At 39.6% G+C, this 12,459-nt stretch overlaps 1 protein-coding gene across 4 annotated transcripts in view; it reads right to left on the reverse strand.

Moving 5' to 3' along the window:
* Positions 1 to 12,459, reverse strand: part of ppip5k1a (diphosphoinositol pentakisphosphate kinase 1a) — a 150,246-nt gene that overhangs the window by 114,338 nt on the left and 23,449 nt on the right. For all 4 annotated transcript variants that reach the window (XM_061664607.1, XM_061664597.1, XM_061664589.1 and 1 more), the window contains exons 4-7: positions 9,715 to 9,805; positions 9,513 to 9,598; positions 8,915 to 9,069; positions 1,213 to 1,314 (exon numbers count right to left, since the gene is read on the reverse strand). In XM_061664607.1, coding sequence (XP_061520591.1) covers positions 1,213 to 1,314; positions 8,915 to 9,069; positions 9,513 to 9,598; positions 9,715 to 9,805 — 434 coding nt within the window. The remainder of the gene's footprint in view (positions 1 to 1,212; positions 1,315 to 8,914; positions 9,070 to 9,512; positions 9,599 to 9,714; positions 9,806 to 12,459) is intronic.

The following is a 12,459-nucleotide window of genomic DNA, read 5'->3' on the forward strand; positions in this document are numbered from 1 at the left end:
GGAATGTCATCATGACCAACTGCCTTTCCATTTTTCATCCTCTTTAATGCCTTTCTAACTTCCCCCTGACTAATCCTTGCCACTTCCTGGTCCACCACACTTTCCTCTTCTACTCTCCCTTCTCTCTCATTTTCCTTATTCATCAACTCCTCGAAGTATTCTTTCCATCTAGCTAGCACACTGCTGGCACCAGTCAACATATTTCCATCTCTATCCTTAAATCACCCTTATCAAAATAACCCCGACTCCATTTCTCTTCCCATCTACACCATGGTAAAATAATTTAAACCCTGCCCCTAAACTTCTAGCCTTACTGCCTTTCCACCTGGTCTCCTGGACACACGATATATCAACCTTTCTCCTAATCATCATGTCAACCAACTCCTGAGATTTTCCTGTCATAGTCCCAACATTCAAAGTCCCTACATTCAGTTCTAAGCTCTGTGCTTTCCTCTTCTCTTTCTGCCGAAGAACCCGCTTTCCACCTCTTCTTCTTCGACTTCGACCCACAGTAGCTGAATTTCCAACGGCGCCCTGCAGGTTGACGGCGCCGGTGGCAGACATTGTTAACCCGGGCCACGACCGATCCGGTATGGAATTCTTTGGATGAACGCTCATATTTGTTTGGCAAAATTTTAAGGTGGATGCCCTTCCTGACGCAACCCTCTGCATTTATCCGGGCTTAGGACCGGCCTACAGTTTGCACTGGCTTGTGCCCCCCATAGGGCTGCATTGAGACGACTAATCTGTGGGAGCCAGAAATCTTTACTGTTGGTAGGGGAGCAAATATTTATTTCACTCAATGAAATACAAATACATTTTTTTTTTTTTTTTTTTTTTTTTTTTTTTTTTTTTTTTAAATGTGATTTTCTGGATTTTCTTTTAAATGTTTTGTCTCTCACTGTTTACATACAACTACCATTAAAATTATAGACCGCTCATATCTTTGTCAGTGGGTGACCTTACAAAATGAGTGAGGGATCAAATAATTATTTCCTCCACTGTATGTGCGTGCACCTTTGAACATTATGAATTTACAAAATTCAATTGCACTGTGGAGGAAAACATTAAGGACTTCACCTATTCTGCTTTGTAGCAAAGGACAGCTAACCCGCTGACGTATACAAATGACTTGGAAGTTAAATCTCTTTCATCATATTTTTATTTTCCAGACTCTTTCTATGAACTTTCCTTGAAGAAATAACACCTTACCTTCACATCTGTGCCATCTGTTGGCATAAACTCTTCATAGATGTAAGAGCCAGTCTTCCTCACATTGCTCTCTGGTGAGTATACACTGCTTCTGCTCCCAATCTAGAGAAGTCAGAGAGTTGATGTTAAACAGTGTGAATATTATCGCTGAGTGAAATGTTGTAAACACAGTCTTTTAAAGGCATTGATCTGCAGAGCTCTTGCCGTCAGACAATATTTTGCTTACTGTGTGGCAAGTGACAATGATTAAGTCAAGAAAAGCACAAACAACCCTATAAGTGTACCATTACAATCGTTTTCAGGACAGTATAACCCCGTCTTTTGCAAGGGTTACATTAAAAAAATCCTGCAGAAAAAAGGTCCACATTGTGCGGCACGGTTACGTGCGTTGGTAGTGACTGTACAGCGCGCGCCGTCCCCTGTATCACTAAGCAAAGCATAACATTTACAGCTCTTCAAAATATAAAAAATTAATCGAAATAATATGTCGTTGGTTACGAATGCTGAAATATAATGTGGCAAATCTGCAACTAAAAACTAATGTGTTCAAATTAGAAATCCATGAGTAGTCAAGGCCGCAAAGCCTGAACAGAGATTATGGTGTGGGATTACTACTTCCCAGTTTTGTTTTACCCCATTCGGTGTCGCTGTTTTTTGGATTAAGGTTTTGGCGCAGGATTTTATGGATGGATACCCTTCCTGACTTTCAGCCCTTCCTATTCATCTGGGCTTTGGACCAGCACCGAGTTATGCAGACTTGCAGGTATTAGTCCCAGTTAGTCTCCCATCCAAGTACTAACCAGGCCAGACCCTGCTTGGATCCAAGTTTGACATTTTCAGAGTGGTATAATCGCAATTAATGGGGGATTACTGTATTACTCAAATAAAAAGGAGGGTATCTTCTCAGTATTGAATACAGCTTTTAAAAATATTTCCAAATATATCACCAGTGATTATATTTCTGGATTGTATTAGTCATAGATGAAATTGGATCAAAAGGACCGAGTCCAAACAACTATCACCACACTGAAAGGATAATTTTGCATGCGGGGGAGGGGAGTGGGGACTCACGAGGCCTAGTTGGTAAATTGAGACATTTGCCAGGCTGCGGGCTGAGTGAATTTGGTCATTCAAAAATTAATGAATAAATTAATAAATAGATGAACAGAGATCTTTGATGAAATTAAGAAGCAAGTTACAGGCAGAGTTACAGAAGTGGAAGTGAAACATTAAGCGTGTAAACAGCGGCCAGTGAAGAAATTAGGATCAATTCAGAACTGGACAACATTTCTCCAATAAAAGATGAGCAAAGAACTATGTTTCCTCTCTTCTGATGGAAAAGTGTGTTTTCACACTTCTGTGGACTTCAGCAAGACACAGGTTGCTTTAAAGATAGTGTCATGTTCTAACAGGCAGCACCCACCAACTTGATCAGATTGTCACATAATCAGTCTTACAGACATGCCTTCCAAATTGTGAACTTTGGTTCTTTTCAATACAGATGTATGAACCAGTTTAACAGACAAGCAGTGAAAATGAACAAACAAAAGTAGTATGACAAGGGACTTAAATTATAAAACTAATAACTTTCCACAGGTATAGTAATCAATACAAAGTGGACAGAAGGAATCAATCTTGACTTGAACAACAACAAAGCACAAAGACTTGACACATTTTTTGACAAATGTGAAAGTAAGTGAAAATATATTTGACCTCAGAGCAAAAAACACCTTGATGGCAGTCATGGAGCTGGTGGAGGAGATATCCACAGACATAGGTAAAGACTACACTATTGGTGTTTTTATAGACTTTAAAAAAGCATTTGACACTATAAATGATCAGAATCAGAATCATCTTTATTTGCCAAGTATGTCCAAAACACACAAGGAATTTGTCTCCGGTAGCTGGAGCCGCTCTAGTACGACAGACAGTCAATTTACAGAACACTTTGGGGACATAAAGACATTGACAAAAGACAATTGTGCAAAAAGATGCAGAGTCCTCTAGCACTTAGACCAGTTCGAATGACTAATATTGCAATAGTCCGGTGCAATGACCATTGTGCAAAGGGCGCTGAGACTTCAAGGAGTGTATGCGGTTTAAAGTGACGAGTAGTGCGATCATCTGGGACAATGTTGGTTGTGCAAATGTTACAGATACTCCTCAATGATAGTATATTAATGAATAAATTAGAGATCTGGCATATGAGATCTGGCATACAAGTGGATAGAAAGATACTTGGATGACAGATTTCAATATGTGCAATTTAATAATGAATAGTCAAATCAATTGAAGATCACCTATGAGGTCCCCCCAAGGATATGTGCTGGCCCCCAAGTTAGTTATACTATATATTTATGATATATCTATTTCCTAAGTATTCAAATGTGTCTAATTTGCTGATGACACAATTCTCGCCAACTCAGGGGAAAAACCTAGAACAGCTAATGACAAGTACTGTGAAAAAAATAACTACATATATTGAAAAACGTCGTCAAAACAGAGCTACTTCACATGAATCTAAGAATGTCATTATACACACTTCAATGTTTTATTACTGCCATAAATGATTTATTATGTAGAAATAAGGGGCAACACGTATAAAAATAAACACTTACCCAATCTTTAAGATACAAAAAAAGGAAACCAGAATTATTCATCAAGCTGGCTACATAGAACGCTCAAATTTTATGACTTAGTTGAATTCAAAACAGCACAGGTAATGCACAAAATACACAATTTACTTTACCCCAGTGCTCAACTGTTTGAAACTAGACAATTACTATAATTTGAAAGGAACAGGTGTATTTAAAAAATCGAAGACAAGAACAAACAAAAAGAGATGTGAGCCGTGAGGAGTTAAATTGTGGAATAACTATTATAATGAACTGGAAACATGGAGCTGCCTTACTCTGTTTAAAAAGATGTTTAACACGAGTGAGAAATAAATATCCAAATCAAGAGTGATAAAAAGATGTTTGAAACAAGAGCGATCAATATACAAATCATGTATAAGGAAAAAAAAATCCAAAAAGTATTCGCTCACCTGCCTTGACTCACATATGATATCCCATTTTTAATGCAAATGGTTTAATATGACATCAGTCCACCCTTTGCAGCAATAACATCTTAAACACTTGTGGGAAGTTTTTCCACAAGGTTTAGGAGTGTTTAAGGGAATTTATGACCATTTTTCTCCTAGCATATTTGGGAGTTTACACAATTATGTTGGACAAGATAGACTGGCACTGTCTCCGCTCTGATTCAACCAGTTATATGTTCTATAGGGTTCAGGTCAGGATTGTGTCAGTCGAGTTCATCCACAAATTCTCTCATCTGTCTCTTTATGAACCTTGATTTGTGCACTGATGGACAGACATGTTAGAACAGGAAGGGCCCATCTCCAAACTATTCCCACAATCATCGATGAAGCTGTTGAATGTCTTGATTACTTCAGATAGACCTGTTATTTTTTTGACACTTTGAATTTTATACTTTTTTTTTTAGGTCTGGGAGATAAATCAATATCACAAGGTACAATTTTATGTTTCGACAGTTGTCTCAGAATTTCGTTTTTTTTCCCCCTTTAAAACAAGAACACAGTGTACTGAAACTGCAGGGGGGGGAAATGAGTGCGACACCGCGAGAAGCAGGGCTTGACATTAACCAGACATGCAAACACCAAAGAAAATGAAAAAGGTGACCAAAAAAAAAAAAAAAAAAACATTCTGGGGGGGTGTGAGGGGGGGATTCCCGGGCCCCCAGAGATAATTTTTTTATGTTAACATACAGTGGGTTACGGAAAGTATTCAGACCCCATTAAATTTGTCACTCTTTGTTATATTGCAGCCATTTGCTAAAATCATTTAAGTTCATTTTTTCCTCATTAATGTACAAGCAGCACTCCATATTGACAGAAAAAAAAATAATTGTTGAAATGTTTGCAGATTTATTAAAAGAAAAACTGAAATATCACACAGCTGTAAGTATTCAGACCCTTTGCTATGACACTCATATATTTAATTCTGGTGCTGTCCATTTCTTCTGATCATCCTTGAGATGGTTCTACACCATCATTGGAGTCCAGCTGTGTTTGATTATACTGATTGGACTTGATTAGGAAAGCCACACCCCTGTCTATATAAGACCTTACAGCTAACAGTGCATGTCAGAGCAAATGAGAATCAAAAGGTCAAAGGAACTGCCTGAAGAGCTCAGAGACAGAATTGTGGAAAGGCACAGATCTGGCCAAGGTTACAAAAAAAAATAAAAAATGCTGCTGCACTTAGTGCACTAAGTGCACAGTGGCCTCCATAATCCTGAAATGCAAGACGTTTGGGACGATCAGAATCCTTCCTAGAGCTGGCCACTCGGCCAAACTGAGCAATCAGGGGATAAGAAACTTGGTGAGAGAGGTAAAGATCATCTAAGATGGACTGATGCAAAGTCGAAAAGTGTTCTGTAGTCCAACAAGTCCACATTTGAAATTGTTTTTGGAAATTGTGGATGTCGTGTCCTCTGGGCCAAAGAGGAAAAGAACCATCCGGACTGTTATGGACGCAAAGTTCAAAAGCCCGCATCTGTGATGGTATGGGGCTGTGTTAGTGTCAATGGCATGGGTAACTTACACATCTGTGAAGGCACCATTAATGCTCAAAGGTACATACAGGTTTTGGAGGAACATATGCTGCCATCGAAAGCAACGTCTTTTTCATGGACGCCCTTGCTTTGTTCAGCAAGACAATGCCAAACCACATTCTGCACGTGTTACAACAATGTGGCTTCGTGGTAAAAGAGTGCGGGTACTAGACTGGCCTGCCTGCAGTCCAATTGAAAATGTGTGGCGCATTATGAAGCGTAAAATATGACAACGGAGACCCCGGTCTGTTGAACAACAGAAGCTGTACATCAAGCAAGAATGGGAAAGAATTCCACCTACAAAGCTTCAGCAATTCGTGTCCTCAGTTCCCAAACGTTTATTGAATGTTGTTAAAAGAAAAGGTGATGTAACAATGTAACACAGTGGTAGACATGACCCTGTCCCAGCTTTTTTGGAACGTGTTGCAGCCATAAAATTCAAAGTTAATCATTATTTGCTAAAAACAATAAAGTTTATCAGTTTGGGCTAAAATCCTGTAGTCTGATCTAGCCATATAATATAAATATAATCATATTCTACATTTGAATAGATAAAGAATAAATTAGAAAACTATGAAAAATACTCTCAATCAACAAAATAAGTTCAATTCAGTTTTTTTTTTTTACTGTCAGTATATGATGGGTGTAGCGGACATGCACGCCGCAACTTTGAGGCGTCACAGAGACTCGCGACCATCTGAGAACTCCCACTCCCCCACGCTGCCCTGCTGTGAGACGGCGACTAGGACAGGGGCTTGTGCACGTCAAGTGGACCTTAACCTAATTATCAGCTTCCCGTCAACCAAAGGGTTGGGGAAGACTATGTGGTTAATATCCACCGATGCGCGTGAGGCTCCACCCACTGGCGTTGAGAGGAACTGGAAACGCCAGAACTTGAGAGGAACTGGAAACGCCAGAACTCTGATGTTCGTTAACAGAAGATAAAATTTCCGTTTTTATATCTTGCAAACTCTGTAGAAATATTCCAAATGTATGCCTTGGTGTCTGTGTCCCCATTCTCACTTTCACAGGTCCTCTGCATGATTTTGAAAGCTGTTCATGATTTGAAATCAAACAGTACCAAATGTTGTATTGAACAATAAGCAACTGCCACGACCAAAGTTTACACAATGATCCTATGCGTGAGAGTACAAAGTTGGGAGTGCTTTAGATTAATATTATTTTAAAATCCATTCACTCAAATTTGTAGACAAGATTCAGGCTGATGGGTGTGGTTTTCTCCAAGTCGGCACTCCCTCTTCCTCCGCCCCGTCCCTGGGGTATTTAACTCTAAAATCACACCTTTCTCGGAGTAGAGTTGAGTTCAGGATAGTCTTTTTTTCCCCCCCTCTCCTTGTACCTTGCAGGCTGGCCGTCAGCCACCCCTCCCCCGTTTCCCCTTTTGTGCGGGCACATGGCTTGGTAAACGCGAGCCTCCGCTAAGTGATCAGAGACCCTACTACGAAGGTACCGGGTCCACTCCCAGCCAAGCGGGATCGCTCTGAAATTGCCAGCGAGCCACGAAAGAGGCAGGAAGAGAGACGTCCTGTTCTCTCAAGAAGGCGTGACGACCAGCCATTTTTCTTCTCCCGCCTCTCGTTCCCTTTGTTTGTATTTTTGTACATCTTTTCGTCTGCAACCAAATCTGTTGCCTTTCTTCCGGAGCCGCTTCCAAAGGAAGACCACCCCCAAAGACCAGCTGATCAGCGTTCGTGAGTCGACACTGCAATCCTTACTATGATGTACAACATCAGTGCGTAATAATGGGGAAATTACTAGCTTCATACGAAATCCCAACTTTACCTTCTCTCACTCTGACTCAACGCATTAAATGCTCACACGCTCATTTAGTTCAGCCCAGCGACCACACACGATGTCCTCTTTTCCATTTTCGTACGCCTTATTTTCTCTCTTTCGTTTACCCTTAGAGTTATTTTCTTGCTGTAGTTTGTAGTTGTGTGTTTCATTAACTATACCATTAAATTCCACTCGTGGTCGTACTCTGTGTGTGTTCTGCATTTAAGTAAACCTCTGTAACCTAGGACTCAAAATGTCGTAGAGTGTCGCGACCTCCAGATTATGAGACTGATTAAAAAGGTTTGTCGTCATTTCGCCTTAAGTTAAACTTGTAAAAAGTGACGTGGTGCCCCTCATATATATAAAATATCTTGATTTATAACACTGTAATTTAAAATTACGATAAACCGGACGTGACGCAAATGTCAATCCCGGTTTATTACTTTCTCCTAAATTACTTACAATTCTTATTTCATACATAATCGCGACAATGGGAACATCATTTGCTTTCTCCACATGTGCAGCAATACACTTCTTTCTGCAACTGCGGTTTAGTTTGATTGATAATCGCTGTCCCTGCTGTGCATGTCTTGGCCTCTGAGGGGCAGCGTGATACATGCAATGAGATGCACACTTGCAGTAACAAAAAGTAGAACAAGTCACGATCGAATATTGTTATTATAACTCGGTTTTCACAGAGTTGGAAGAATATATGCCAGAGTGTATTGTTATATTGGCTGTTTGTATTTGGTTATACAGCGTTTGTGTACCAATATTCATTATTTTGAGAGAGAAGTGCCGCAAGTTCAATGCTAATTTTCGTTCGCTCGTCAATGGTTTTTCATTCATTGTGTTTTAGCTGAGAGCTAGCTATGTTTGTGAACAAAAACAAAGAAAGAAATGAAGGCTGTGATGTATTTGAACATTCAGTAGATGTAATTCTTTTGTTATTTGAGTTTACTGTTACAGTGAGCTTAAACTGGAGTGCCAACGAACGACTTAATAACGACGACGATATTCACTCTTATTCCTTGCTACTATGTTAGCAACCTGCTGTTGTGATCACGTGCAATCTGCATGCCGTTCGGGCGCTGCTGAATAAAAGTGCTGGAGCGGCACATGGAATGGACTGCTTGTACCTGTGTAAAAGATCCGATAATAATTTTTCTGCTGACATTAGACCGATTTCAAAGATTGGATCGGGACACCCTAACCATACAAATAGGATGATAAAAGGAATTTCATTTAAAAGAGGCTAAGACCAGACCTTTCTGAAGAGACGTTGGCTGCCACCACCAGCAGAAGTGGGGTAGTAGATATAGACATTGTGGTCCTCAGCACAGACAGGCTTCTCAACGAAAGGCTTCTGGAATATTTCTCCATTAACTTCCACATGGTCTTCTCCTTCCACCAGATTACACTCTAAGAAATATCATAGCAAATGTTTCTGTTTGCAAGCATACATTTTATTAATTTTTGATAATGATCTTGAGCCCCTCTTGGGAAAATGTGGTCTGAGCCACTTTCTATAACAGTGTTCTGAACTGTAACAATGTTCAGTTTTGCAACGTCTACATATTTGATACAAAATGTATCCTCAAGATAAAACCACAATCATATTATCCTAACACAGAAGCACCACCACCTTAGCTGCAAGCATATCTTAGACTAGCAAGAATGTATAAAGTTAAGCTCAGCGCCCTCCACATCATTGGGTAGTGTCAATATGGGGAAAGAAAAAGTCAAGCCAAAACCACATTTTCTCAAAGGACTCCCTAAAACAGGAAAAAGCAAGTAGATCGAGATTACAAATGCTACCACTACCCAACAATTAAAGTTTGTGCCAATGTGAGATCAATACTGACCATCCGGTTTATCTGGATCACGATTCAGCACAGCATAGCGTGGCAGATCTATCCCTTCTTCTTGCAGGATGCGATATACTTCTCTCCTGCCAGAAATTTGATGGAAACAGGTCATAAAAAAATTCCATAAAGCAAGTGAATGCTCACTTTTTGCAAAGCATGATTCAAACCTTAACACTGTAAATGAACACAAAAGATGTACCTGTCCTGTATGTAGTACTGCATGTTCAGGTCATTGATGAGCAGAGGGTTTCTTAGTTTGGCATAGCTCACTGCTTTATCTAGTGGAAATCCTGGTTGGCAAGCAGAAATATTTAGAATAATTAAGATAATGATAGCTGGTTTGACAAAAGTCCTACAGTACATATTCCAAGATTTAAAATGACACCTTAAGGCAGGACTTTTCAGATCAAGGAGGGCATAACTACAGATATGTTTAAGCCAGGGGTCACCACCATTGTGACATGCAGGGCTTCCGGAGTCAGTGTCGGTCGGTCTGTTTGACATAACCTTTCTAAATAATTACATTTTGTATAATGTACATTTGTAATTGAAAAAAAAAACAACCTAATAATTTAACCATAATAATATATATTTAATAGCAATATATGTACTGTATCATGACTGACACAATATAATAACTGCATATTCATGTAAAGTAGTCATGCCTTTAAACTTACTTGAAAACGTATACGATATGTAGTCTGAGTTCTTGATTTTGGTTCGTAAACACAGCTTGTGTTGAATCTTGTGTCATTTGTAGGACAAAATGTGGCTTATTTTTGTACAAATGATCACATCCATCAGTTTTACATGCACTACTCTTTTTACATTTGCCGTAAATGTTAATCTTCACAAACACTTCAAAAGCAGATTGAACATTATAAGGTGATCAATGGTCATTTATTTTTGGGTGCATGGCAATGCACGTTGCTCCCCACTGCACAGTTATCTGGTATCACTTGACACTGATGGACGAGGAACGATTTACACTTGTCAGTTTCAGTCCAAACACAGATACGCACATCTTTTCTCGAATGCAGGACAGTGTCTTGAAAAAGTTTTCATAGCCCTTGAACTTTTTCACATTTTGCCACCTTACAACGACAACCAAATGTTTTGTAATTGAGATTTTATGTGATCGACACAAAATCACACAAAGTAGCACATTAAGGTAAAGTGGAACATAAATGAGTTTTAAAATTTTAAGCAAATAAAAATCCCAAAAATGTGGTGTGCATTTGTATTTAGCCCCCCTGCGTCAATACATTGCAGAGCCACCTTTCGCTGCAATTACGGCTGCAAAACGTTTGGGGTGTGTCTCCGCTACCTTTATACATCTTGACAGTGAATTGTTTGCTTTCTTTGCAAAATAGCGCAAGCTCGGGCAGATTGGATGGAGAGGGTCTATGTTCTGCAATTTTTAAATCATACCACTGATCCTCAATGGGATTTAGGTCTAGACTTTGACTGACCCATTCAAACACGAAGATTCTTTGATCTAAAGCTTTCCATCGTAACTCTGGCTTTATGTTTAGGGTCATTCTGTCTGTAGTTTTTAGTTGTTTGCTTCAAACCCTTTGTTTTTGAAGAGTGGATCTTTTATACATGTATCTGAGCATGAAATATATTAACTGTGATGAACATTGGTTCAATAAAAACAGATATATGCACATACAGATCCATCCATCCATCCATCCATTTTCTGAGCCGCTTCTCCTCACTAGGGTTTGCAGGCGTGCTGGAGCCTATCCCAGCTATCATCGGGCAGGAGGCGGGGTCCACCCTGAACTGGCTGCCAGCCAATCGCAGGGCACATATAAACAAACAACCATTCGGACTCACAGTCACACCTACGGGCAATTTAGAGTCTCCAATTAATGCATGTTTTTGGAATGTGGGAGGAAACCGGAGTGCCCGGAGAAAACCCACGGAGGCACGGGGAGAACATGCAAACTCCACACAGGCGGCGCCGGGTTTTGAACCCCGGTCCTCAGAACTGTGAGGCAGACGCTCTAACCAGTCGGTCACCGTGCCGCCCACATACAGACCCTTTCAAGAAAATTAGAATATATATGAAAAAGTTCCATCCATCCATTTTCTGAGCCGCTTCTCCTCACTAGGGTCGCGGGCGTGCTGGAGCCCAGCTATCATCGGGCAGGAGGCGGGGTACACCCTGAACTGGTTTCCAGCCAATCGCAGGGCACATAGAAACAAACAACAATTCACACTCACATTCACACTGACGGGGAATTTAGAGTCTTCAAATAACTTACTCTGCAAATGTTCATTGTAATGTCACTACCTTAAAGGGGCGGTTACCCCATAGTGGCAGGGTGGACAGCAATTTCAGGGAGAGATGTAAAATGTTAAATATAATTGAAAATAGAATATACATGAGCAAATAGACCCATTTTATATATTTAAAAAAAAAAAAAAAAACGGGCAATAAACCATGTTATAAAATGTTTGGTTTAGTCTCATTTAGAAGTTCAACAATTAATCAATTAACAACTATTTTGATAATGGATGAACTGTTTAGAGACATTATACTCAAAATAGTTCAAATACTTGGAATTTCAGCCTTTCAACAGTAAATATTCTGAGATTTCTGTCGCCCTCAATGAAAGCACACTGCTTATATTTGTGTTTAATTAAAATAAGACATTAGAAAACATCTAACTTTGAGTTTGCTAGTGCATTTTCTGCACGGTCAATTTGAAATAATGTCCTTTTTTTTAATAAAGGGATGGATATTGAAAAAAATGTTTTTGTCATCCGATTCATTGAAAAAAATAATTGACGGCTTAATCAGATTATTAAAATAATCATTAGTTGCATCCCCAGTCTCACAGCCACCAAAAACATTTTAAGAGACTTATTTTACTGGTAATAAGACCTCTGTGTTTCATTATTCCGCTGCATTTTATGATGGCTGATTCTGATG

The sequence above is a fragment of the Phycodurus eques genome, chromosome 2 (genome assembly GCF_024500275.1).
Source record: "Phycodurus eques isolate BA_2022a chromosome 2, UOR_Pequ_1.1, whole genome shotgun sequence".
Lineage (NCBI taxonomy): Eukaryota > Metazoa > Chordata > Actinopteri > Syngnathiformes > Syngnathidae > Phycodurus > Phycodurus eques.